The sequence below is a fragment of the Somniosus microcephalus genome, chromosome 10 (genome assembly GCF_052327205.1).
Source record: "Somniosus microcephalus isolate GS21.2 chromosome 10, FLI_Smic_1.0, whole genome shotgun sequence".
In the NCBI taxonomy this organism is placed as follows: Eukaryota; Metazoa; Chordata; class Chondrichthyes; order Squaliformes; family Somniosidae; genus Somniosus; species Somniosus microcephalus.
Window position 1 is genome coordinate 202,021,742 of NC_140996.1, and position 27,629 is coordinate 202,049,370.

General features: G+C 42.1%; 1 protein-coding gene across 1 annotated transcript in view; it reads left to right on the top strand.

Annotated features, from left to right (window-relative positions):
- The window catches only part of fchsd2 (FCH and double SH3 domains 2), a 267,174-nt gene that overhangs the window by 147,673 nt on the left and 91,872 nt on the right, over positions 1 to 27,629 (top strand). Inside the window, 2 exon segments of the mRNA XM_085999451.1 lie at positions 20,244 to 20,366; positions 22,253 to 22,348. Coding sequence (XP_085855577.1) covers positions 20,244 to 20,366; positions 22,253 to 22,348 — 219 coding nt within the window.

Sequence of the window (27,629 nt, forward strand, 5' to 3'; positions counted from 1 at the left end):
TCTTGCAGTAACCAGAAACATGTCTCCAACAGGAGCTGTGTTTATGTCTGTCCTTATATATCACTCTTATACCATACTGAAGGATAATGCTCAAAGAAAATTGCCATTGTCCAAAAAATATATTTCAGGTGAATTTATTGTTTTCTTCAATTAAAAAATGGCAGGGGGCAGGGTAGCCTCTACTGCCTCTCTTAACCAACCACCTTGTGATTGCAGCTTGGTGGAGGCAAGCTCACAGCAGTTTTTCTTCCCTTACTTTGGGGCCTCCATTTGGCAACTCCCCACAGAAAATGTAACTGGAATTGGAAACTCCACAGTGAGAAAGAACTTCCAACACCTGTTTGGTGCTCTAGTAAGTTTGCCACTACCATGCCATGTTTATTTGTTGTCCAATAACAGATTTTGAGATTGCTGTGGCTTGTTCATGCATTGAGCTGCTATTGTATTGTTGAGATGTTATCTTCAGAGATCCCCTGATTTTATGATGGAGTGGAGGGGGAGTTTTAAATTTCTGTACGAAGAGTTTTAAAACTCAATCAAAGTACCAAATTTATTCAAAAAACTCCATTCAGTTGCCACCTTTTTCTTACTTTGTAAAAAAACCGTTGCTATCTGCCCCTCCATGTACTTGGTCTCTGGTTCCAATAACCCATATCAGTTTCCACACTCTGATTCTATGGGGGCTAAATTCAGTTGATTTGCATCTCCTATTAGCGCCAACGGGGCGTAAATCAACTAACGCCTGGGTGGGGCACTGCTAACGCCTCCCACGAAATTCAGCAGGAGGTTAGCGGCGGCGCTAACCGTTAGCGCAGCGCTGCGCTGCCAGCACAGCGTCCCGCTCACGCCCCGGCTGTAACATTGGGTGGCGCCCCCCAACGTACCGCCGGGCGCTATGTCCGCCGAGGCCAGGGGGGCCTACCTGCGGCCGGGGCAGTGCTAGTTAAAGGGAAGGTGGCGGGCGGCCATTTTTGTTGCTAGCCACCTGCCAGCACCTGGCCTCGTTGCTGTCCCCGGCCCCCGTGAAGTCCTCCCGTGGGATGCCAGCGGCTCGTTTGCCAGCACTCCCAATCCCTGGTGGCCCAGCTGGGCGCCGGGGCGTGCTGCGCCAGGCCCCGCCCCTTTAATAAGGGGAGGAAGGCCTGCAGTACCACAGCGCAACGTGCCACAGCACGTGGCGCTGCGGCACGTATAGCCGCGATATTGGCTCGCAGCGCCCCAAGAGCGACACGGGGCGCTTCCAGTAGCACCCCTCCTCCCTCCCTCGGGTTGCTACCTGGGAAAATCGGCCGTGGCGGGGTGGCACTAAAATTAGTGCCCCAGCGAAGGTAGCACCCCAATTTTTACCCCTTACTGTCTTAAGTTATAATTTTTTAGATTTTACGATCTTGTACTGAAGCTTTGCACATTTCCAGCTAACTTTGCCTCAGGACTCCCAAAGAATTCTAGAAATCTCAGCACTGCAGGGAGCCATTTAGCCAATTGTGCCTGTGCCAATGCTTGCTGCTCATCAAATCTAGCTAGTCTAATTCCATTCTATGCACTTTTTATGTATCCTTGAATATATTTTTCTTTTCTTTGGTCAGCATACATAACATCTGTAAAATAGATGTATTGTAGATGGATAAATAGCAGGGCTTGGTTGTAAATGGCAAAGGCTTGTTATACATCCAGATGTGGGTTAGGAAGAAAAATGCCTAAAGAACACTCTTCCTGAAAAATTGTTTTAAGTCATGAACCACCTTTGTCACCATGATGTCACGTGCAAGTGACGCAATGATGTGTTTTAGCCTGACTTGTCATCACATCATGTATTTGTGCAAAATAAAAAAAATACTGCCTGCTTGATGACATCACTGTTGCTGGATACTGCGCAAATTGATTTTGACAGTTGTGCTGTCAGTGTTCTACAGCATTGAGGTGCTGCAAACACTGACGAGCACTAAACAGAGGTGTGTGGCTGCACCCAGGCTCTCCCATGACCCTCCATATGCTTATGGAGGGAGTCACAGTGCACAGGGAGGTTCTCTTCCCTTCCCATGGCAGAAGAGACCTCCCCAGGAGATCAACGCAGCCTGGTTGCACATTGCACAGGACGGCACGAGCAGAGATGTCGTAAGGAAGACCAGGCTGCAGTGGCGCAAACGTTTGAATGATCTCAGTAGATCACGAAAAGTTACTGCAAAGCCACACACAACCTCCTCCTACTGTGCCACTTACCACATTCCCATCACTCTGCCTTCCCTACCCTACTCCTGCACATCCTTACTCACACCAACTTACCTTGCACCTCCAACCATCCCTCTCTATCTACATTATCACTTTCCCATCTCACTAGCCACCCCTCACGCTCACCCTCATCCTAATCCAATCATACCAAGTAACAACACACAAGGGTAGGCACTTGTGTGTTTTAGCCAATGTTCATGTAAAGTTTCTATTAGTGTGCTGTCAAGCATTGAAATCTTTATTTTCAACACTTTGCATTCTTGGACAGATCTGTGTGCAGCTTTGGAAGTGGCTTAGTGAGTTGCAGTGAATGGTGAGACATAACGGTACCCCCCTGCACTGGTGATGAGTGTGAAAGGAATGGCTTGGGCATTGTAGGGATACTTTATGGTGCTGGTGTGGGGTGGTGCCAACCTGGCACTTTATGTGGCAGCCAGGGCGTACAGCGTCAAGTGAAGTAAATGTGGCTATGGTGAGGCCATCCCTGGCGTCCCGGGCAGCAGTGTGCTTGGGTGCTGATGCCCTCTGTCCTGTGCAGCATCAGTTGATTGCGGAGAAGGTTGGTGCTGTTGTTGTGCCTGGTGCTGCTGGTGTTGGGGCTGATCGTGGTGGGATTCAGAGGACCAAGGTGAGATAGTTTCAAGGGTGCTGATGTAATAGATGGCAGATGAAGTCGAGATGACAGAAGCGATCTGTCAATGGAGAGAGAGGTTGTTCCAATGAGGTGACGCTGGATACAGAGTTTACTCCAAGCACTTGCAAGCTGCATAAAGCTCAATCTGTCTTCCAAATGCAGTAAGCAACAACTTCTGACCTTGGAAAGTGAACAGCTATGAAATGTAAGAAGTCACACAACACCAGGTTATAGTCCAACAGCTTTATTTGAAATCACAAGCTTTCGGAACACTGCTCCTTCGTCAGGTGAAGTGGAGAAATGCATAAAGACACAGCTTATATAGTCAGAGAATAATGTCAGATGTTTACAGGTAATCTTTCCAACTGCCATTTATCACACCTCGGCAGAGAGATAATCACAGCAATCAAAGGTGTGAATGGTGTCCAAACAGGTCAGTCAGGAAAACATTACATCAAAGAACAATGAGGTGGGGTCACAAGGGGTCAAATATTGCAGATGCTGGGGTCTGTATGAAAAACAAAAAAACAGACAAAAAACATTTTTTTTGCTGGAAATCACAGCAGGTTCGGCCGCATCTGTGTAGAGAGAACAAGCCAATGTCGACTCGAGTCTGGATGACCCTGCATCGGGTGTGGTTACATGTAGCATGACATGAACCCAAGATCTCGGTTGAGGCTATGAAATGGGAGCTTTTATAGAATATTTGCAGCTGTCAAGTTACGAAATGATTTCGTGCTGACACAACTCTCGACCTGGTTACATGACTTGATCCCTGAGCAGCGGGGAAGGCATGGGCGAACTCTTAAAATCTAAAGGTGAGCTCAAAATAGTTTTTAAGTGCCTGTTAACAAGCTCTCTTTAATCATCTAAATTGCCTCCCCCGCCACTTGGTGTCGGTTCTGTTCAGCGATGACAAACCCGGCATCTGGGAAACTGGCATGGCGGCGGGTTGACCGATTCCCTACCCCCGTCAAAAAACAAATTTCCCACCTGACCCGCCACCAAACGTGCCCACTGACCCCACCCCCCAGAAAATTCCCCTCATAGTAACTGAATGCCCATACCTTCAACTCCTGCATTGTAATGATCATTACCCTTTCACTTAAGTTCAATCAGTTTTATCATGATTTACATGCTCCCTACACATTCTTTTGAATATCACCTTCAGGACATGAGGGGTGAAAATTGGAGGGAAAAGCTTGACTATATTGTAAATAGCAATAATTGTATGGTAGATCAGGTTCTACAGAGATGTTCATGCACTGCATCAGAACTGTTGAATTGAATTAACACCATGTAACTACATACGAGGCATGTATCATGTTTAGGGGTTTCGGTGTCCTTTTTCTTCTGGTTTTGGTGTTTATTTTTAGAGGGTTTTTTTCTGTTAATTTTTATTCCAAAATTTACATTAAAAAGTTTTAAAAATTTTAATTTGTAAATACATTATTAAATTTATTTAATTTTATTAGTAAGAGTGGAGAGCTACCTATATTTCAAAATGAGTCGTTGTTAATAAATCAAACTCCTTGTAATAAATCAAAGTGTGCAGTTTGTTTTTCCTCGGATATTCTTGCACTCTTTTCCCACTTTATCTTTGAGAATAACCTTTCAACATTGGCATGATAAACAAAGCCAGTATGACAAAGATAGAGTCTTCACAAATCAGGCCACTGATAATGCTTTTCCTATCAGAATTGATGAACTTGAAGATCCTTGTTTGCAGAAATGGGCCCAGCAAGATTTTTGGCAAATAGTAAAACAATAAAAAATAAACGTGCAGTGTATGGAATTTGCTCTACCTATATGGATCACTGACACGCTGAATACCAAAGTGATGCTTCATCCATTTCTGCAGACATTGTAGATGGCAAAAATTCTGACACCGATGCTTACCATTTGGCAACCATGGTGACCAAATTACAGGAAACTTTCTGGTATCCGGCACTGACGGGACCGAGCTGGTGCCGTCCCATCAAAACTGCCGTAGAAACTAGCGCTAATGTTAAAACATACGGAGCTTCTGAGCTCCATGTGAAGCAACAAACCCTGTTGCTTAGCAACAGCTTCAAAACAGTCGGTGTAGCTTGCAAGCGTCTCTGTAGCTAAGCAACAGCTTCAGCTAGACCTTGCAGAGCCACGACTGCAGAAGAAAAGAAAAAAAACTTATCTGAACCGACTCCTGAATTTTGCCGGTGGATAGAGCTTTCTGGACATTTAACCTCCGGATAAACGAAAGTTTCCTGTACTTCTACGGTTGACCTTCAGTTTGTGCTGCTTATCAAAAGGTAACAAGCCAAAAATTCAGAAAATACTTCTTTAGCTTACTCTCAAATAGAATCCTGGCATCAGTGTCCACTGTATTGAATACCTCATGGATATAGATCTTCAGATTTCAGTTTATTCACCATTTCCACAATAGGAATCCCATTCTAATTTAGAAATCCCAGTACACAAATCTTCTTCCTCTTCACCTCACTTGTCAATATGATTACGTAGAGCTTCATATTTCTATCTGTTCCTTTACTGAGCAAAGATTTTATGAAGGGATGACACAATGTGAGCATCATGCCAACTACTTCAATGAACAAATACCATCGGCTTGATATCAGAATTGGGATTCCACTTGAATTCATTCCCATTCAATGAAAAACTACAATATATTTTCAATATAATCATAAGATAGTTATGGATGAGGGAGGCTATTCTTCCATCCAGAAATAGCCTAAAGATCCCCCACTGCAGTATCCACTTCTCGTTCTAGCCTCTCCCTGCCTCCACCTCCAACGCAGTATTTGTTGCTTCCCATTTGTCTGTGCACCCTAGAGCTTAAACAAGTAAGATTTTGAGTATATCGGTGAAGGAACGTATGAGAGACATTGGAAACATAGAGCAGGGAGGAGAGATTTAACATAGTGAGGGAAACAATAAGAAAAAGAGTACAAGTGATAGACACTACAGTGAGAAAGATGTGTGACAGCCACACTGAAGAATGATGCAAAAAGAATTGCAGATTGGGAAAGAAGCAGATAGTTCCAAGAAGATAATTTTTTTGTTTGTTCATGAATCATGAGCAATGCAACAAGAGATGAATTCTATTATGAAACACTGTTGCATGGTAAAGTGCTCTTATCATTATGAAATAGCATATCGTGCGACTAACCATGAGCCATGGCATGGGACATCTGGTATACGTGAAAACTATTTTTTAATTGTTGCATCTTGTATATTTTACCAAATAACTAGATTATTCAAATCTTAATAGTTTGTTTTGAAACATGAAAACCACACTGTTTAGACTGATGCTTGTATGCACAGTGATTACAGGTTTCTGATTCAGGAAGCTGAAAGATATGTTTGCACCAAATGAAAATTTTAAATATGGAACTTCTTACTTGAACGCTTGTGCAAATATAGTTTGAACGAGAAAAGGTTTCTAAGCCCATCCAGCTCATTCATTCCACCAATTTAGTCCGTTCTGTCAAGTACTTTTATCATTTAGTTAATTATCCGAAGAAAGGTTCTGCACAAATTCTCCCTGCCACCTCTTCTCCCCATGCCCCCCACCCCCATCAAATGAGGTTCCCCAGCGGCTCAGCGAGTTTATCCAGTGAGTAGCTGAGAAATACAGACTAGGAAGGTTCCATGTTCAGTCTTTGATCTATGCTGAGTTGATTTCTTACAGCCAGGCCACCGGCAGCAGTGCTACAATTGGCCTCTGTGTCCCTGCGATAGGGAGGGAAAAACTGGCCAGCATCCCTACTCCTGATAGTTATCCAGCGACTCTTACTGGGAGGTGGGTGTGCGGACGTCGGGTGGGGACAGGATTGCTCTGAGCTGCAATGCCCACTACAATAAAGTAACTTGCCAGCACTCACTTTTTAGACACTTGTTTAATGGCTACTTGGGCAGGGTGTATGAGGGTGCTCTTCTCTTTGAACAAGGAGTCAATGTGTGCACATGGGGAGGAGTGAAAACTGGCAAGAAAAAATGGCAAATCAAGCAGAATTGCATCGTACTTGTTTAACCTTGCATCCTCCAATGTACATCCCAGATTCATTGCCTTCCTTTGCATGACATTTCCATGGTTTCCTTCCTTTTCCAACTCTCACCCCAAAGCTGAGGAATCTTCATTCTTCTCACCGCATTTGGTTTCTTATAGGTCTGCTTGCACTTTTTAACCTCCAGTTCCGAGCTGGAATTCATCAACACAGATGTAGAAAGTTCCAATTTTGATCCCTTGATATGATGAGCTAGCTGATCTCATATTCAAAACAATTCATAAGCAACCCACAGTAGGGCAGCAATGGGACTCTACAATTATCTTTTATGCCCACAGTCTAGGGAGAGGAAGATACAGCCAGGGTCGCTTGTCCTAATGGCTGCCCAGTGACTGCTGCTGTGCATGTCTGGTTTGTTGCCAACAAAAGGGAAGTGTGATTGAGAAGTACTTATTTTGTTAGGCTGGTATGGGGTTCATGTTTGCCCTTGAGATCGATCGTAATATTGGGATACGAAAGTAAAAACTGAACTTCACATCTCCTGTTTAGGAAAAGAATCAAAAAAGCTGCTCATGACCATTATTGTCTTTATTGTGGCGTTCCTACTTGGTGCATATCTACTATTATGATATGCCATTTAAAATACATCCATACTTACTTAAAGAAATGTATTTCCTCCTTTTTAACAAAAGTAGAAAATCAATACCAGCTCACGCATTCAGCCACAAAAAAACGAATCAGAGTAGGTGATTTGGGCGTAGCACTGTATTGTGCACACACATGATCAGTTTTGTACAGAGGACCACTGAGGTGGTGATAACAAAACAAATACTAAAATGTATTTTTAGTTTCTAGCCATTAGCTGGGCATTTAACATACCAGCTCAAAAGCCTAATCACAATTAGTGGAGATGTGTACTTTTAACATTTTGACCTTGTTACTGTTGTGACTAGGGTTTTCCACTTGCACTTGGTAGCCTGCAATTTTCCTGTTCATTAAAATAAATGTTGGGAAAAAGATGGCTGGTGAGTGCACAAGTGGAAAACCCTGGCCTGTAAGTCAATTATAATTACTGTTCTAATGTGTAAAAATAATACCGACAAATAGTCAATAAGCTGCAAACCACTTAGTCTGGTGCCAGTCATAATGTTAATGAATGGTTATGATTGTCTGATTCCATATTTTGTAATTATATATTCATTTTCCTTTTAATTTTATTCTGGTGTGAAAGCCTCTAAACCTTCATTAACTCTCGGATTGCTTGTTAATACATGATGAAAATTAAGTAGTTACAGTCCCCATTCAGAAATCTAAACTAAAAAATATGAGCTTCAAACTGGTAAAATAAGCCTTTTGAAAGGGAAAAATACAGGTTATGAATTATTGATAAATGATTTTCCAATACGGCTTCTAAAGATAGTATATGATGCAAGACTGCGGATTTGTCCAGTGGCTTAAAAACAAAGAATTGTTTTTCATCTGTGGGGGATTAGCAGAAATCTCTCGGTTATGGCTGCAGAATAATTGACGCTTCGCCAGTTAATGTAAGCCATTCAAAACAATTCATACTCGACCCACAGTAGTGCAGTGTTCAACAGTGCCCTCTGTTGCCTTGAATAGCAATAGCATCAATATACTCTGCCTGTGTAATATGTGGAGATCAGCAGTTTTTTCTTAAGTTGCTCGAATCATGTATAAAATGTGGACATTCAAATTTTTTTAAATGGCAGTATATCTTTTACTCATTTTGAGACTGCATTAGGTACTAAAATACGTTATACTTTCTCACTAACCTTGCTGCAAAGTTCCTTCTATTGTATTTGTACTGGGTCAAATATAGTCATCCAAAATAATGTGGTATTAAAGTTGCAATTAGTCCTTTACTTCATATTTAATTTAATTTCAGAGACTGGCATATAAATGGACTGTCTCTAGCAAACACCACAACTTGCATTTATAGTGTACCTTTAACTAATAAAAGTGTCTCTAGGCGTTTCACAGAAGCATAATCGGACAAAAATGGATACCAAGCCAAAGGAGTAGATTTTAGAAAGGGTGACCAGAAGCTTGGTCAAAGAGGTAGTGTCTTAAAGGAGTAAAGAGATTTAGGGAGACAACTCCACAGTCTAGGGCGTAGACTTTTGAAGGCTCGGCTGCCAATGGTGGGGTGAAGGGAATGGAGATGCACAGGAGGTTACAGAGATAGGGAGGGGCAAGTCCATGAAGGGAATTAAACACAAGATAGGAATTTTAAATTTGAGGTGTTGGGGGACTAGGAGCCAATGTAGACCACGAGCACAAGAATGATGGGTAAGCAGAAGTTGGTGTGGGCTAGGACACAGACAGCATGGATGAGCTGAACTTTGTAGAGGGTGGAGGATGCAAGGCCTGCCAGGAGAGCATTGGAACAGTTGAGTCTGGAGGTAACAACAGCACAGATGGGGGTTTCAGTAGCAACTGGACTGAGCAGTGGCCGAGATGGGCAATGTTCGAGTGGAAGGAGGCAGTTTCTGTAATGGAGAAGATATGGGGATGGAAATTTAGCCCAGGGTCAAATAGGACACCAAGGTTCAAATTGTCTGATTTAACCTGAGACGGTGGCTGGGGAGGGGGATGAAATCACTGAGAGGGTCAAGAGGTTGTGGAAGGATGCTGAAGACAATGGCTTTGATCTTCTCGGTGTTAAGTGGAAGAAACTGTGGCTCATCCAAGACTGGGTGATGGGCAAGCAGTCTGACAACACATAGGTAATGGAGGGGGTGAGAGGTGGTAGAGAGGTAGAACTAGGTGTCGTTGGCATACAGGTGGAACCTGACCCCATGTCTTTGGATGATGTCGCCAAGGAGCAGCATGTAGATGAGGAAGAAGAGAGGGCTACAGATAGCCCCTTGGGTGATGTTCAGAGATAATTGTGTCAATTATTTGTCAGCTTCGTCTGCATTTAGGCTGAAGTCAGTGCATCCCAACTATTAAGAAAACTTGGTCAATGTCACCAGTTTCCCCATCATTGTTGTATTAGCCACATTAGGATATTGGTAGATGATCAAGTGTTATCAGCCATAACTGTATGGTCAAGCAATTTGATTGGAGAGTTGGACGCCTATTGATTATGAACTTCCTTGTTTCCCACTCTCTTTTGATTCCAACAAAGAGAATGATTGCAGGACTTGGGTTTCTCTGTTCTGAGGAGAGACTATCAGACTTGTTATATTAGAAAAAAGGCTGGGGCAGCTTATGATCTATATCTCTCAAACGTTGAAAAGCATAAATTATATAATGTAGACATGAGATATGTCTCCTTGTTCTGTATCTCCATCTATATTACAAGTATTGCACAGGGCACACATTTCTTGTCTGCATAAGCTTACTTTTGAGTCTGATTTTTTTTTGCCAAGATGTTAATGTTTGTAATGGGAAAAGTCCATTGCAATGTATTAACATTTTATAATGGCAAAAAGATATGTCAACTTTTTTTTACAATGGGTGAAACCTAGCTGCCAGTCAGTGTAGTAGCAGGCCTCCTGCACTGTGGCATAAGTCACCCAGGCCTGTGTCCATTTTCTTTTTTCTGTACTACCATCTACAACAGTTTTTAGATTTTCAAATTCTGCTGTCACTACAATGCACCATGAGTGTATAATAGTGTGCTGTTTGGATAGGGCAAATAGTATTTCATTTTTTTTTTATGTTTAAGGACTAGCATTTTCATATCTTAATTGAACTCTTCCACAGTCTCTCAACAGTGGTTTAACAGCAGAAGCTGCTTTGGTTCATGTTTATGTTTCAGGTTTAATGTGTCTCCCTTTGATTTTTATCTGGTGGAATTGCTCCTTTTCTCCACCACTAAGTGTGAAGAAAATGAAAGTTCTGTTCAGGGAACAATTTGTATCAACTAGTAGGCCTTTGTGTGGGTGGGGCGAATATAGGGCTTTCAGAAGTATATAGATATTTGTTAACTAATTGGCAGAACCTTTAACCTATAGCTTGCAAAGGCATGATATGAAGATAAGAAACCTCTCCAAATATTTGGGGAGCAGAGCCTAATTCATGAATGGAAATAATGATGGCGCTGGAATGGTTCCCATACTTGGCTACAATGCAACCAGATGAAATGAGCACCAAACATAGTTCAAGCTACCAGTCAGACTTTTAAACCTCGAATTAATGGAAATGTACATGAAATAATTCAAAACTAGTTGAAAGGAACATATAGGAACAAATTATCATTCTACATATTTATAGATGTCTAAATATATAGTCTATGAGCTTTTCTTTATTTCTCTCTTTCTCTTTCTCTCTATTCTTAATTATTAACTTGAGCAATAACTGCTGCACTTCATCTGCCAGCCTCACGAGCTGAGCATACTGAATAGATGTTGCTGCTGCTGTTGTTAATTGAAAGACTTGAGCCATTTCAGTTTCACTCACTTCTTAGTGCTTCGATAACTGCTCAACTCCTCCAGGAGCAGTTCCACCAAGGAATCATTGGGTTGAACATAGATAATGCTGCTGGGGCAGTCTCAGTAGTGATGCTATCTAACTCCTCTGTTGTTGAGATGTCTGCTGCATTGATGTCAGCACTCTGAGGAGCCTCTAGCAAACAATTCATCATCCCATCAGCAGTCAACAACCTGTCTAACTCATTGGGTAAGACGTCCACCACCTAATTCATCTCCTTCCCCCATAGTCATCTGCCCATATTCAGCCATCATTTGGAGGTGGACTGCAAACTGTTTGGATAGTGCAGACAGTTGCTCCCAAGGGTCTCCAAATGATTGGTCCCTTTTTCTAATGTCAGGCTGCTCCTCCTCATGTTGTTCATGCTTTCAGGCAAAGTGTAGTGATTCAATAGCAATATACTGCGGATGCTGGAAATCTGAAATAACAACAGAAAAAGCTGGAGAGAGAAACAGAGTTAACGTTTCCGGTCAAAGACCTTTCGTCAGAACTGGAAACAAGCAGGAAAAGGAACAGATTTTAAAGCAAGTTTAGGGGCTGGGAAATGGGGGAGGGGATGAAAGAACAAAAGGGAAAGTCTGTGATGGGATGGAAGGCAGGAGAAGTAAAGAGGCATTAAGAGATATTCAAGGCAAGAGGAGATGGTAATGGGACAGGTTAAGAAACAAAGCCCTTGCCGACACTCGGCTAGTCCCACTCCCCTGCCCTTTTCCTGTAGTCCTGCAAATTTTTTTCCTTCAGGTACTTATCCAACTCCCTTTTGAAAGGTAAGATTGAGCCTGCCTCAACTATGGTCATTTATTTCATTGCTGTTTGTCGGACCTTGTGCACAATTTGGCTGCTGCATTTCCCGATATTACAGCAGTAACTATACTTCAAAAGTACTTCAGTGGCTGTACAGCACTTTGGAACATCCTGAGGTCATGAAAGTCGCTATATAAATGAAAGCCCTTTCTTTCTCTCACTACTTTTAGATTTGTGCATGTTTTCATGACTTTGGAAGTGTATGCATGAATCTCATGCATGGACGTGTGAATGCCATACACCCACAATGTATACAGGACAACAAAGCAAAACAGCTCTCTGACAAAAAGGATACTAGCCATAAGATTTAAATTAAGTAATATTACCATGGTATTATTGAATCAGAGACGTTGCTTCTTTTTAAGAACTTTAAAGATGTCTGTACATTAAAATTTCTAGATTAATTATTATATAGCAAAAAGTGGTAGTACTGGTATTAAAATAGATGACACATGACTGTACTGCTCCTGGACCATCTACACCAACATGTGTTAGGGCAAATAATCAGTTTCATTTCAAATTTGCCTTCCATTTTGTATGGGAAGCACCCTCTGTCTACTCTGTGCCTGCCTGAACAGTGTCTATTTGAGGGAGCACTTGAAGAACCACAGATGCATGTTTAATATGAATAACGTGTTCCCTGTTGTCATCTTTTATCGTAACTAAGCAAGCTATTCAGCCAGCAGAAACATCACAGTATTGAAACATTTAAAATTGGTTAATCTAACTGGCATAGGCCCTTGAAATTGTTTGATTTTTGAACTGGTGGATGCTCAAGTTTCAACTACAGGTAGACTATCCTTTATCCGAACTTCTGAAAACCTCTGAAAACCGAAAGTTTTTTCGTTCAGCGTAAGTCATGCGCAAAACATGACAGGAGTGGTCCTCCGGGGCCCAGAACAAGAATTCCTGCAGATTGTCGACACGCCGGTCTTCGCTCTCGATGTTAAGTGTGACTGAGGGAGCTCTGCCTTTCCCTGTGAGCAGGGCAGAGGGTCACAGTTCCCTCCTGGGTAGGAGATTGCAGGCCGAGCCGGGCAGTGTGAAGGAGGTACCGGGAGAGTGAACCCAACAATACAGCGGCCCGTCCGATAGCTGCAGCGGCCCGTCCGATATTCTTTTCTCCCCACCCCCACCCCCCCCCCCCCCCCCGACCTGATTTGCGGGCCAGCTTAGCGTAGGAGTCAGCCGATATTGTGGCTTTCCCACAACTGGCGGCGGCAGTCGAGCCCCAGACCCCCGCTAAGTCAAGGAATTCGGAGAAGCAGGAAGGGGAATGAGACACTGAGCAGGGGGAGCTGTAAACAGACTGGGAGTGGCAGCAGAGGAGCAGGAAGGGGAATGAGACACGGAACAGTCGCAAGAGGTAGCCTGAACTTTTAAAATTTATATTAAATACAAATACTAATTACCAAATTAATTTAATGTTCAGAGTTTCCCAGTCTGAAATAATACCTTCTGAAATCCGAAAATTTCCAAAAACCGAAACACAGCTGGTCCCAAGGTTTTCGGATAAGGGATAGTCAACCTGTATTGAAATCGGGGAACAAAGCACAAATAAATATAAAATACTAAATCTTCTGACTGTTTAAATTAGATGTCTTGATGGTTTACATTTGATCCTCTGTAGCAGGACACCTGTTGATATTCTCTATGATCTTGCAACGTTGTGCAACAGGGCTGAAGGATTGGCCAGTCCCTTAACTGTTTCCATAGGAAACATCAGAGCAGAATGAATCAATGAAAAGAGGAAAGTGGGTGGTTCACATTGCAAAGTTTTTTGGCAATATTGAAAGATTGCGGATACGTATCAACTGCCTTTGTGATGAGAATTAAAAATGTGTAGAAGTTCAGTAAGATTGGAACTCAGTTTTTGCGGTTTTTAAGAGGAACTGCCTTCATATAGTGAGTTGACATATGATTACAATTTTTAAGTGCTCATCTCATGGCTCAGTGACTGTCTGCACCACCTGATGTACTGACCCATTAGGATGGTCCAAGCTTCCATCACTGTCGAATTAACTGGTCTCAACAGAATTGTGGTTAGGTTGCCAAGATGGTCATGCATTGGCATGGGAGGGAAAATCAGTTGATTCAAATAGCTGATGATTGTTCTGTGACCCTGCTGGAAAGAGCGCCTATGTGGATGTTGGATCAGAACAAGATTGAACTCCGCTGCAATGTCTTCCGTGGTCAAGTAGCCCATCAGCACTTACTGTCCTAACTCTCAAGTCATCAGCACCTTAATATTAACAAAATAGAAATAGCTGTTTGTTTTCAATGTCTTAATGGAAATGTCAAAAACCTAATGTACAGCCTCAAAGCTGCTTTTTTTTCACTAACTAACTAACTTAGCATGCTTTGAAACCATTAGCATACCATTACAAGCCATGTCAGTAGTTAGGAAGGACAGCTGTACTCTTTTATAATGGCAAGTAAAGGACAAAAAGGGAAGCTGCTCTGTGCACATCTATATAGCTATATAGGGATGTCCCAACCAGACCCACATAATTGAAAATGGGCAAATATTTCACATAGTTACCGTTGAATCCACTCCACAAAAAAAGCAAAGCACTGGTGTTCATTTCTAGAGGGATAGAACTGAAAAGCAGAGAAGTTATGTTAAACCTGTATAGAACCTTGGTTAGACCACACTTGGAGTACTGTGAACTGTTCTGGTCGCCATATTATAAAAAGGATATTGAGGCACTGGAGAAGGTGCAAAAAAGATCTATTAGAATGATACCAGAACTGAGAGGTTACACTTATCAGAAAAGATTGAACAGGCTGAGGCTGCACTTTTCTCAAGAAAAGAGAAGACAGAGGATGACCTGATAAAGGTCTTTAAGATTATGAAAGGGTTTGATAGGGTAGACGTAGAGAAGATGTTTCCACTTGTGGGGGGAGACCAGAACTAGGGGCCATAAATATAAGATTGTCACTTATATATCCAATAGGGAATTCAGGAGAAACTTCTTTACCCAGAGAGTGGTTAGAATGTGAAACACGCTAGCACAAGGAGTAGTTGAGGTGACTAGTATAGATGCATTTAAGGGCAAGCTAGGTAAGTACATGAGGGAGAAAGGAATAGAAGGATATGTTGATGGGGTTAGATGAAGAAGGTGGGAGGTGGCTCGTGTGGAGCATAAATAAGTATGGACCTGTTGGGCTAAATGGCCTGTTTCTGTGCTGTAAATAAATACTACGTAATACTGTAAAGAGCAGATTCAGTAACAAGTGTTTTAATTCTGAGTATGGACTTGGTTCTGTCATATAAGTGGAGAATTACAAGTTCTGTGTCAACTAAGGCTTTTCAGTTATTAAAAACAAATTGCCAGTGACGGGCGTAAAAGGAGGCAGATTCTTCTGACTTGTAGTATCGGTCTTTATATAACCTGCTTCACACAGATTTCAGTTGCTGTTTCTACAGCCATCAGTTGACTTCCCCTCCCAAAAATAACAATTAGTTCTGAAATGTCCTTTAGATCTACCATTAACATCTTAACTTGTAAGAAACAAAGCAGCTTTTGTGTAACAGATGTTAGTCAGAGGCTGTTGAATTCATGGTCGTGTACATTTACTTGACTCTGCTGTGAAACCCCCAAATCATGACAGTGCTGTAAGAAAAGTAAAATATTTTAATGCCTCCAGAGATGCTGGGATCCACGTAAAGAAGTGTTTTTTGCTGGTAGCTACATTCATCAAATAGAAACATGGCTCCAAAGCTGCAGGCAGCCCTCTTTCCAGCTATTTCTACAGACCAGGGATGTGTTTATCTGATTGCTAGTCCAAGTGGAACTTCCCCAGGAAGTTCCAGACTGTACATGCGCAGTTGTTTAGTCTGTTACTTCAGTGCTGTGAAACCCACCCTGCCACACAAACTGTGTGGCTTCCACAGTGTCGGCAGCCTTGGGATATGTTACTGAACCACTTTGTTTCTGGAGTATAAACGCAGTTGAAGTTTCTCTCCATTTTATTTGAAATGAGGCAAAGCAACATTACCAATATGGGTTTTTTAAGTAGTTGTCTGCTGATGGCTCCCAACTGACTTCCCACAAAAGCATTTCTGTATTATCAAGTGTTCTTGAGACGTGTTCTTGAGACTTTGTACTATCTGGAAGAATTTACTATTCGATCTAAATTGGGTTGATGGTGAGTGCGGATTACCATCAGGCAAAACAAAAGCAGGAAATGTCAGTTGTTACACCACAAAACCAGGAAAGGGAAGCTCATCGAGTCATGATCTGTTTTCAAACAGTGTTGAGTCAGATTGAGAATAGCTAAAAGCTATATTCATCACTACAATCACCGAATAATAGCGTTGATTTAAGTTGCCATCGTTTGAATTTTTTTGTTGTATCTGCACAATTGAAAAATCCATATGCCTCTATAGTATTTTCTGTTGAGCTTTCTATTTTCTGCTGAATAGAGCAAAATGATTATTTGTACTATGCATGGGGGAAGGGAACAAGCACATACTGCAGACGGAATTCAGAAATTATTGTGGATGTCTTGAATTCTTCTGCATAATTCAAGCTTAACTTCATACAAAAACACCTTGTTCTAACAGCTCTTTGCAGATGTGATTATCACAGTTATTTAATTGTTTAATTATCATGGTGGGGAGGAAATATGATAGCATGGTCATAGATGATACCTACTGTGTCTGCAGTAAATCCACAATGTGCTGGAATTTTTAGAAAGATAATTTTTCATAGCACCAAATGAAAACAGGCAATAAAGAAGCCACACCCATGAATGCTCACCCTATTCTTTGGATGGTGCAACTTTGTACGCTACCCTCCTCAATCACAAATCATGCTAACTCCTGAGGGAGGCAACAAAAAAAGACTGAAAACCTGTGGCCAATTTCATGTAATATCTGGGAAATCCCTTCCCAATGCCCTGCAGTTTTGGAGCAAACTCCAGGAGAGCATGGTTATCCATGATGCATCAAAAATGTAGGTAACTAAACAAGAAACATAGGAACTGGAGAAAAGCATTTAGCATCCATCAGCCCAGTCCCAAAGGTCACAGACTTCCTTCATCTTTCATATCTTAAATAGCTCTGTCTGACAACTTATCCATCACCCGCTTAACAGTTATAACATCCTCCACTTTTACTGCCTTCCTGGCTAGCAGTTCCACATATTTGCCATAATCTAGGTGAAGAAGTTGTATCTTAGTTGTCTATTTGCCTTTTCTTGTCTAAGCTTAACTCTTTCTCCTAGACCTTGTTAATAAAGAGAAAATAAATACTTTATTTATATAGCGCCTCAGCATGTCCCAAAGTACTTTTGAAGTGTAGTCATTGTTGTAAGGTAGGAAACTCGACAGCCACTTTGCGCACAACAATGTCCCACAAACCTCGCTCGCGCTCTCTCTCTCTCTCTCTCTCTCTCTCTCTCTCTCTCTCTCGCTCTCTCTCTCTCTCTCTCTCTCCCCCCCCCCCCTCTCTCGTGCGTTCTCTCTCCCCCTCTCTCGTGCGTTCTCTCTCTCCCCCTCTCTCGTGCGTTCTCTCTCCCCCCCCTCTCTCGTGCGTTCTCTCCCCCCCTCTGTCGTGCGTTCTCTCTCCCCCTCTGTCGTGCGTTCTCTCTCCCCCTCTCGTGCGTTCTCTCTCCCCCTCTCTCGTGCGTTCTCTCTCCCCCTCTCTCGTGCGTTCTCTCTCCCCCTCTCTCGTGCGTTCTCTCTCCCCCTCTCTCGTGCGTTCTCTCTCCCCCTCTCTCGTGCGTTCTCTCTCCCCCTCTCTCGTGCGTTCTCTCTCCCCCTCTCTCGTGCGTTCTCTCTCCCCCTCTCTCGTGCGTTCTCTCTCCCCCTCTCTCGTGCGTTCTCTCTCCCCCTCTCTCGTGCGTTCTCTCTCCCCCTCTCTCGTGCGTTCGCTCTCCCCCTCTCTCGTGCGTTCGCTCTCCCCCTCTCTCGTGCGTTCGCTCTCCCCCTCTCTCGTGCGTTCGCTCTCCCCCTCTCTCGTGCGTTCGCTCTCCCCCTCTCTCGTGCGTTCGCTCTCCCCCTCTCTCGTGCGTTCGCTCTCCCCCTCTCTCGTGCGTTCGCTCTCCCCCTCTTTCTTTCCCCCCCCCCCCCCCCACAGTCGCGCTCTCTCTCTCTCTCTCTCTCTCTCTCTCTCTCTCTCTCTCTCTCTCTCTCTCTCCAACAACAACATGCCCTCGAAAAGGCCTCGGCACCGCCGGGCACCCCCAGCTAGTTATTAATAAACTGGTGGTTTGAAATGATTAAATTGTCAATGAAGATGTCTTGGCAGGAATGGTCACACTTTGTACAAGCTTTTTCACTTATTTAATAGCAGGCGGTTTGAGTTCTTTAATTTTTTTTCTGTCCTTTGAAATGTCACAATTTTTTATTAATAGGATAATATTTTTTAAAAATGCAGATTTTCAGCAGAATGTGTACACCTACACTTGACATTGTACTTCATTGGCCCGTTAGCTGATTCACATTGACTGGACCTCAAATTGTTTTTCTTTTCCTTTTCCAACTTTGTCAACGTACGCCCATTCATTGTGTGCACGTGCTTTCTTTGCCATTCAAGTGCTTATAATCTTGCCCTTCTAGACATGAAAATTCATGTGGCATTTGTAGGAAACAGGCTTCAAAGAAGGAAGGTGCACAAACATTTAGATCTAATTACTTGATGCAGAAGGATAGTGAATTTGAGGAATGGGATGTTCAGGCAAGCAAGAAGAATTGCTCTTGGCACTAGCCAGGTGGATTGGGGTTGTCCAGAAGAACTACAGAGCTTGCTCTAGCCCTGTACACACTCTCCTATGTTTCTCCCAATAACATTCTTGTCTACTTCTTGCATTGCCTAAAAATGTATTTGAATCTCTCTCAGCTATTTATAATCCACCTCTATTGTTACTTAGTCTATAGTGTTTTGGGATTTGATTTAAACTAATGGGAAAAAATACTGAATTTACTAGTTGGAGCAAAGTTGGGTGGTTATGTCACCATGCTATCAAAGGCAGGCATAGCAGCCAAATGGGAGTAGATCTCGAAGTGGAGTCTGAATTTGTGCACATTGGTTAAATCAAAACAATGGCCTGGATTTTGTGGTAGTAATGACGACGAAACTGTCAGCATTTGCCTTCATTACCCCTCTGAAACTGATCGCAACTTCAGGATTTAGCACATGCGCAGATAAATGCGCAAATCCTGAAGTTGTGGTCAGTCACTCCCTACTCTTCCACAGGCTGTGCTGTGGAACTCTCCATAGCCGGCAATCGGTGAAATCACTTGAACTGATGAAAATGTCCCCACTTACACTCTAATATCGCTGTTAAGCACCCCATAAAAAGTTAAACCTTTTGAAATGTGTCTAACTGGGATTTGAACGGCGTATTGACTTCTGAACAACCATTCTGACCCTGAAAACTGAATTTTATATTTGTGGAATGTCAAATTTGTCCATTACTAGATTTTTAAAAATAAAATATATATAATTTTGATCTTTTTTTAAGTTTGTTTATGATATTTCAGCTTCTACCTTAACCTCATGTGTATGTCCCAATCTTTATTTCGCTCTCTGTAAAAAATTTAAAAAGTGAATGATAATAGTGTTTTTAATTTCCTGGTTTTCTGTCTGTGAGAAATCTTCAATGTGATTGGTTGGTTGCTTTGACAGCTTGATGGCATCACTGCTAATGTACGCTGGGGATTCCCCTTTTGACAGTGCTACAATCAAATTCAGGTCAAGAAAGCTAAAGTTTTCCCCACAGAGATCGCGAGATCTTTGTGGGCAGCTTTCGTTGAGGTCAGCGGTGATCGCCCTTGTTTTGCCGCTGACTGCAAATTCGAGGCCATTAATTTAAAATGTGTTGGTATTAAGTAAACAAATTTAACTTTGAGTCGTAGCTGCCACGACTTAGCAACTTTTATCAAATCAGTAATCAGTTTCTTCCACCATCCCCCCTCCACTGAAATACATTAATATGGCATTTAAACCAGGTAGGAAATGCAGCCCAAAGGTTTGAAGCAGCTTTTGGATCCATGTGGAAATACAGTAAATGGTTCATTAAAGTTTCTGTATAGTCTTCCTCATGTAGTACATTTTTGTATCTTTATAATCGTATTTAGATAGTTGCTTTTTTATACTTTCACAGGCTCTGGATGGGAATTTCTATGACCATCTTAAAGAATACTTGATGGTGTTCAACAGAACAGAGCTTGAGGCCTGTCAGTCTGTACAGAATACATTCCAGTTATTAGTAGAGGCTTCCAGCAAGGTAAGTCTGACATTGCGAGGTTGGGTTTATATATCGACCAGTGTTCATTGGAAATGTGCCCCATTAATTACATGACATGATGTTCTAAACAATGCTGGGGTTCAGGAACTTCATCAATGACTAAATCCTTGAGCTAAATGTATTGAATGATCTATACCTACCAGCAGTTTTATTTTGTAAAATTTAGGTGGTTGTATTTTCTATAAACACAAAACTGGATTAAGATTGCTTTCGTTTTGTACCAAAGTTTCTGTCAATGGCAATATTGGAAAGGAAGCACTAAACAAAGACGTGCTTATAAGGACATTTCAAAGCCATTAGTCCTTGAAAAAGACAGGTGGGTGTGGTTGTACCCTATGTTGTAGGAACAAACATTTGTGCCTTGGAGTCAGGGAAGGAGAATGGATGATGGTTATCTCCATCCAGGGAATTCACAAACTTAGCTTTGGTATTACACATCGGGAAGGTGGGGTCATCCTGGGCAATTGTGCACTTCCTGTTGGTTGTTTGTGGAGCAGCATAGGCTTGGGAACAGATAACTAAGCAGCCTCCTTTTTTTACTCACAGGGTGTGAGCAATGCTGGCAAGGCTGCATTTATGCCAAACCACTAGATTATTAATCCTAATCAAAGTGATGGTGGGCCACCTTCCTTAGTGATTAGTTCTACAACTGATTGGCATATTAGGCTAATTCAGAGGACATTGAGTCACCCACTTAGTGTGAGACTGGAATCACGTGTTGGCCAGATCGTGTAAGGGTGGCAGGTTCTCTTCCCTGAAGGATATCAATGAACCAGTTGGATTTTTATGACAATCTGGTAGCTTTAATATTAATTTTTTTCTGCTGCTAACCTGCAAATGAAATTGAATTTGTTTCAACAACTCCCCATGGTGGGAGTTGAACTTGTGTCCAGTACCATAACCACTGCACAACATCTAAACTTGATAGTAATGCTTGGTGCGAGAGACTGAAGAGAACGGATGGGAACAAAAATAAAGCATCTTACTGAACCAAAAAAAATGAGTGCAAGAGTCTTGCTTGCTTGTGGCTGTTTTTAACATGAATCGCTTATAAAAGGATATGAGAGATATTGGGAAGCATAATGTTTAACTTGTGTGGTACTTGTCGGTGTTCAATAGTGATAAAGTCAATTTAGTTTTTTTTTGTTTTTCATAGTAAGTGGAAATTCCTGATACAGTTTCAAATGTGGAACTAACTTGTGACAAAAGGTGATCTTATGGCTTTGAAGGTTTATTTTCTCCAAATTCATTGCTATAAAGTTCCTCTGTTTGATGTTAAAACTGTTGCTCACCACAGGATGCGACTTAGCAGATGGTTTCAATAACAACTTGAAGGCAAAAGCCTCAATGTTCAACTGCTGTCATTCTCATTCTTTTGATTATGCTGCAATATAACCATTTCGCAGACTGCTAGTTTCCCTAACACTTCAAATCTAAAATTCTTCAACTCAATCCTACCTGCCAACCAATAATGGTCTGGAAGCAATTTGTCCAAACTTGTATTTGCTTTGCCTTAGTGTGTGACCTAGCTGTTTTAATTCTTTATTGAATGAAAAATGTCTTCATGCAGCACTAAATCTTGGTTAATGTGTGTTGGGTTGATTTGGGGTGGGGGGCGGAAATAAAGCTGCAAGTATGCTCACAAGCATGGACGTGCAGTCTGTGGCTGCACAAAATTATGATATGCCGTACATTTGTGTAATATGCCCTCAGCGTACAAATAATTTTATTTAAAGAGTTATTGATTCATATAATGTAATTAGACAAGTATTGCAGTGCAGAAGGGGCTGTTCATATGTTCTTTAAAAGCTGAGGTAAACTCTCTTGATCAGTTGATACTACTTTGTGACCTTAATTTTTTTTAGGGATTGCGAGATTACAATCTGCAGCTTTTTCTCCAAGAAAATCCAGTATTCCAAAAGCCTCAGTCATTCCAGTTCCAGCCTAGCGACAATGATATGGTAAGGGGAAAGTTTATTCACAAGTATGTATTTGTAACAGCAGAAAGATAATCTGGTGGAAATGTGCCCTTCATCTTCCCTAATTCAAAGTGTGAAACAAAAAGATTACATTTTACAGTTCCATGTTATTTCCCCAAACAGAGGGGCACATGTATTTCAGAAAAGACTATTGGGGAGGAATTCAGTTTTGGAGCTTTTGATATAATGAATGAGAGTGAAGCTGGGAGTCATCAGAACCCTGATGCTGACTTAGTACCTTAAATTATTGATAAGTTTGTTCTTTGTATAATGTACAGAGCAATGCTAAAAACCTCTCAACTGGCCATCAAACTACTCAGGAGCGTCTCTGAAGCCAGTAAGATTTTACCACAAATGACCAGAATCCATTTCATGAAACCAGTAAAATTATATTTATGAAATTGACACTTGACACCTGGAAAAGTTGGAGATAGGTGTTAAAATTGATACTTTTTTAAAATGAACGGGCCGTATTTTGCAACCCCTATGGGTGCGTACGAGGTGCCGTGCAAGTTCCGGGTTTAGGCATGCGAAGCACATGCTCGAAACTTGCAATCTGTCAAGAATTCTCTTGACCGATCATCCGCATCCCCAGGAAAAGGGCCTCCGCGGGCGGAGAGTTGCGCTATTTGCCTGCGTCCCTGGGATACGTGGGCCTCTACCCATGGGTACCTGGAGACACCCAGGAGCACAAATCTCCATACCTGCTGGACCACCAGGTAAATTCATTGTTTTTTTTTACAGGTCGGAGGCATCCACCCGCGTGTAGCTTCCGACCGCAAATTTTGGGCCGTAGATTTTTTACAGGTCGGCGGCATCTGCCTGCGGGAAGCCTCCAACCGCAGATTTTGGGCCAATGAATTGGAAAGCAGCTTAAATTAAATTGTTATTTTACCAACAAGATTGCGAAGGTGTATGCTTTGAGGAAAAGGTCAGAGTTGCTCATGATGATGATATCAGGTCATGTGACTGCAGATAATCACTTTATTTTACTTGGCAGATTACAATTTTGCATTCTTGTAATGTGTAACTGTATAATCCTTCACAGCCAATACAGAGGTAATAATTAGATATTAGCAATTTTCCATTTTGTTTTCATAGAATCTTACAGCACAGAAGGAGGCCATTCGGCCCAGCGTGCTTAGTCTCACACCCCTGCTTTTTGTCCATAACCCAGCAAGTTCCTCATCCTCAAGTATCTGTCCAATTCCCTTTTAAAAAAATTATTTATGGAATCAGCTTCCAGCAACTTTTCAGAGTGTTTTCCAGGTCCCGACAACTCTAAGTAAAAAAAATAAAATAAATAATTTAAAAAAAAATTCTCATCTCCCCACTCGATCTTTTGCCAATGATTTTTAATCTGACCTCTGGTTACTGACCCACTCACCACAGGGAAAACATTTTTCTCTCTACTCTTATCAAAACCTCTCCGGTCATCTCTTAACCTTCTCTATTCCAAGGAGAACAGTCCTAACTTACCCAACCTCTTCTCATAACTGAAGACCCTCATTCCTGATAACATCCTGGTAAACCTCCTCTGTACCCTTTCTAAAGCCTTTGCATCTTTCCTGAAGTGTGGGGCCCAGAATTGTCCACAATACTTCAGCTGAGGCCTAACCAGTGATTTATAAAGTTCTAGGATGATCTCTTTGCTTTTATATTCTATGCCTCTATTTATAAACCCAAGTAACCCATAAGCTTTTTTAACCACCTTATCAACTTGCTCTGCCACCTTTAAGGATGTGTGTATATGAGCATCAAGGCCTCTCTGCTTATCTACATTTTTCAAAATCGTGCCATTTATAGTATACTGTCTTTCCATATTAGTCCTCCCAAAGTTCATCACTTCACACTTCTCCGCATTGAACTCCATCTGCTGTACTTCTGTCCATTTAACCATCCTGTCTGTCATCCTGAAGTCTACAACTATCCTCATCTCTACTACGTTGCCAAGTTTCATATCATCTGCTCCCTACACCCGAGTCTTGGTGGCTTATAAAAATTGAAAAGAGTAATGGACCCAAAACTGACCCTTGGGGAACACCATTGCAAACCACCTCCCAGTCTGAAAAGCATTCATCCACCACCACCACCCTATGCTTCCTGTCATTGAGGCAATTTCGTATCCATACTGTCACATTCCCTTTAATTCCATGGGCTTCCATCTTCTTTAACAAGCCTCCTGTATGGCACTTTGTCAAATGCCTTACGAAAGTCCATGCATACAACATCTACTGCACTACCTTGATCAACCATCTGTTACCTCATTAAAGAATTCAATCAAGTTAGTCAAACACGATTTGCCTTTAACAAATCCATGCTGGTGCGCCTTCATTAACGCATGCCTTTCCAAATGTTTGTTTTGTCCCTAATAATGGTTTCCAATAACTTCCCCACCACCGATGTTAGGCTGACTGGTCTGTAATTTCCTGGTTTATCCCTCTCCCCTTGAATAGTGGTACAACATTAGCAACCCTCCAGTCCTTTGGCACCATTCCTGTATCCAATGAGGATTGAACGATTGTGACCAATGCCTCTGCTATTTCTACCTTTTGCTTCTTTCAGCAACCTAGGATGCATTGCATCTGGACCAGGTGACTTACCAACTTTCAGTAATGTTGATCTTTTTAGTACGTCTTCTCTATCCATTACTATCCTGTCCATAACTTCCCTCTCTTTTAGTGTAACCTTCACATCATCTGCTTCCTTTGTGAAGATAGATGCAAAGTACTCATGTAATACTTTAGCCATGTCCTCTGCCTCTACATGAAGATGTCCCTTTTGGGTCCTTAATCGGCCCAACTTTTTCCCTAGCTAACCTCTTATACGTTATAATTTTATAAAAAGTTTTAGAGTTCAATTTAATGTTGCCTGCTAATCTTTTCTCCTAACCTCTTTTTGCTTCCTGTATTAAATTTTTAAATTCCCTCCTGTACTTTCCATAATATTCCTGGTTATTAACTGAATATTGCTCCTGACATTTGTCATAAGCCTCCTTTTTCTGTTTTATTTTAACTGTTATGTCCTTTGTCCTCCAGGGGGCATTAGCTTTGGATGGTCTACCTTTTCCCTTCAAAGGCATATGCCTAGTTTGTACCTGAACTGTCTCTTCCCTGAATGCCTTCCATTGCTCCGTTACTGCTTTACTCTGCAATCGCCTTTTCCAATCTACCTGTGCCAGGTCCCTTTTTTAAATCACTGAAATTAGCTCTTCCCCAGTTGAGCATTTTTACCTTTGATATTTTCTGATCTAGTTCCATAATTACTCTAATCAAATTATATTGTGGTCACTGTTAGCTAGATGATCTCCTACTGTAACATACTCCACTTGCCCTACTTCATTTCCCAGAATCAAATTCAACACTACTTCCTTCCTGGTTGGACTGGAGACATATTGGTCGAGAAAGTTCTTCTGTACACATCAGAAATTCCTCTACCTCCCTACCCTTAGCACTGTGTTTTCCCAGTCTATATTAGGATAATTAAAGTCTCATAATATTCTATTTTTGTTACACCCCTTTGAAATTTGCCAACAAATTTGCTCATCTGTCACCTTCGCATTGTTTGGAGCTCTATTTTAAAAAGAAAACTCTCAGCAGTGTAACAGCTCCCCCTCTGTTCCTTAACTCAAGCCAAATGGATTCAGTCCCAGAACCATCTAATATATCCTTTCTATTTAGAGCTGTAACTTCATCCTTAATCAATACTGCCGCATTCCCTCCTCTTTTTCCTTCTCTACCATTCCTGAATACATGAAACTTTGCTATCCAGAGGTGAGCTATCCGGCAATCTGGAGCCACCGGCAAAAATCAGCAGCCGTTTTTTATTCTTTGGTTTTTTTTGCTTTGTTTGAACAGTCAAGCTGTGCAAGGTCTGTAGCTATAGCAACAGCTTCAGCTACAGAGCTTTAGGGCCACACCCGAGTGTTTAGAAGCTGTTGCTAAGCAACAGTGTTTGTTGTCAAATACGGAGATAAGAATCTCCGTATCTCTCAACATTAACTCTGGAGAGTACGGAAGTTTTGAGGCAACGGCAGCAGCTCGGTCCCATGGGTGCCGGATAGCACAAAGTTTCCTGTACTTGGTAACCAGGCCTTGTTTGAGCCATGTCTCTGCTAATGCAACCATGTCATAATCCCATGTGGCAACTTGTGCCTGCTACTCACCAACCTTATTAGTTGCACTAAGGACATTGACGTACATACAATTTAATACCTCCTCTGTCACATTTGCTATTTTCTTCAATCTGGTCCCTGCACTTTTTGGAATATTTCTAATTTACTGTTTTTTATATCTCCTCTGTCCTCTGATATCATTGCTGCTCCTTTCTGGTTCCCCTCCACTGCCAAATTAGTTTAAACCCTCCCCAACAGTACGAGTTAGCCTCTCGGCGAGAACATTCGTCCCGGCTCTGTTCAGGTGCAACCCATCCATTTTGCCCAGATATCCTTTCCCCCAGAACCAGTCCCAATGCCCCAAGAATTTGAAACCCTTCCTCCTGCACCACTTCTCCAGCCACGCATTTACCTGCAGTATCTTTCTGTTTCTATGCTCACTACCATGTGGCACTGGGAGTTATCCTGAGATTACTACTTTTGAGGTCCTGTTTTTTAATCTTTTTCCTAACTCCTGAAACTCTGCCTGAAGGGCCTCCACACTTTTTCTACCTATGTCATTGGTTCCAACGTGAACTACGACTTCTGGCTGTTCCCCTTCCCCTCACAGAACGTGCTGCACCCTTTCGGCGATATTTTTTACCCTGGCACCAGGGAGGCAACATACCATTCGGGAATTAAGTTTGTGGTTACTGAAACATCTGTCTATGCCCCTAAGTTTGTGGTTACTGAAACATCTGTCTATGCCCCTAACTATCGAATCCCCTATGACTACTGCATTTCTACTCTTTCTTTTTCCTCTGTGTGCAGTCAAATCTCCCGCAGTGCCAGGGGTTTGATTCTTACTGCATTCCTTCAAGGGGTTGTGACCCTTCCCCAGTATTCAAAATTGAAACCCAGTTAGCGAGTGCCACTGGCTTGGAGGATTACTGCACTACCTGGGCTGAATTTTGCCAGGCTCAGAGGGCGGGTTCCGAGACGGGTCAGCTGTCAAAATCTAAATGATTGACAGCGGGGCGGTATCCCACTCTAAACCCGCCTCCTTGTGAGTTCCCCTTGTGCCGGTTCTGCCTGCGCTTTGCAGACACGGCACTAAGTGGCGGGTCAATCAGTTGTGCTAGTTGAGAGGGTGTTTTCCACGAGTTTCCT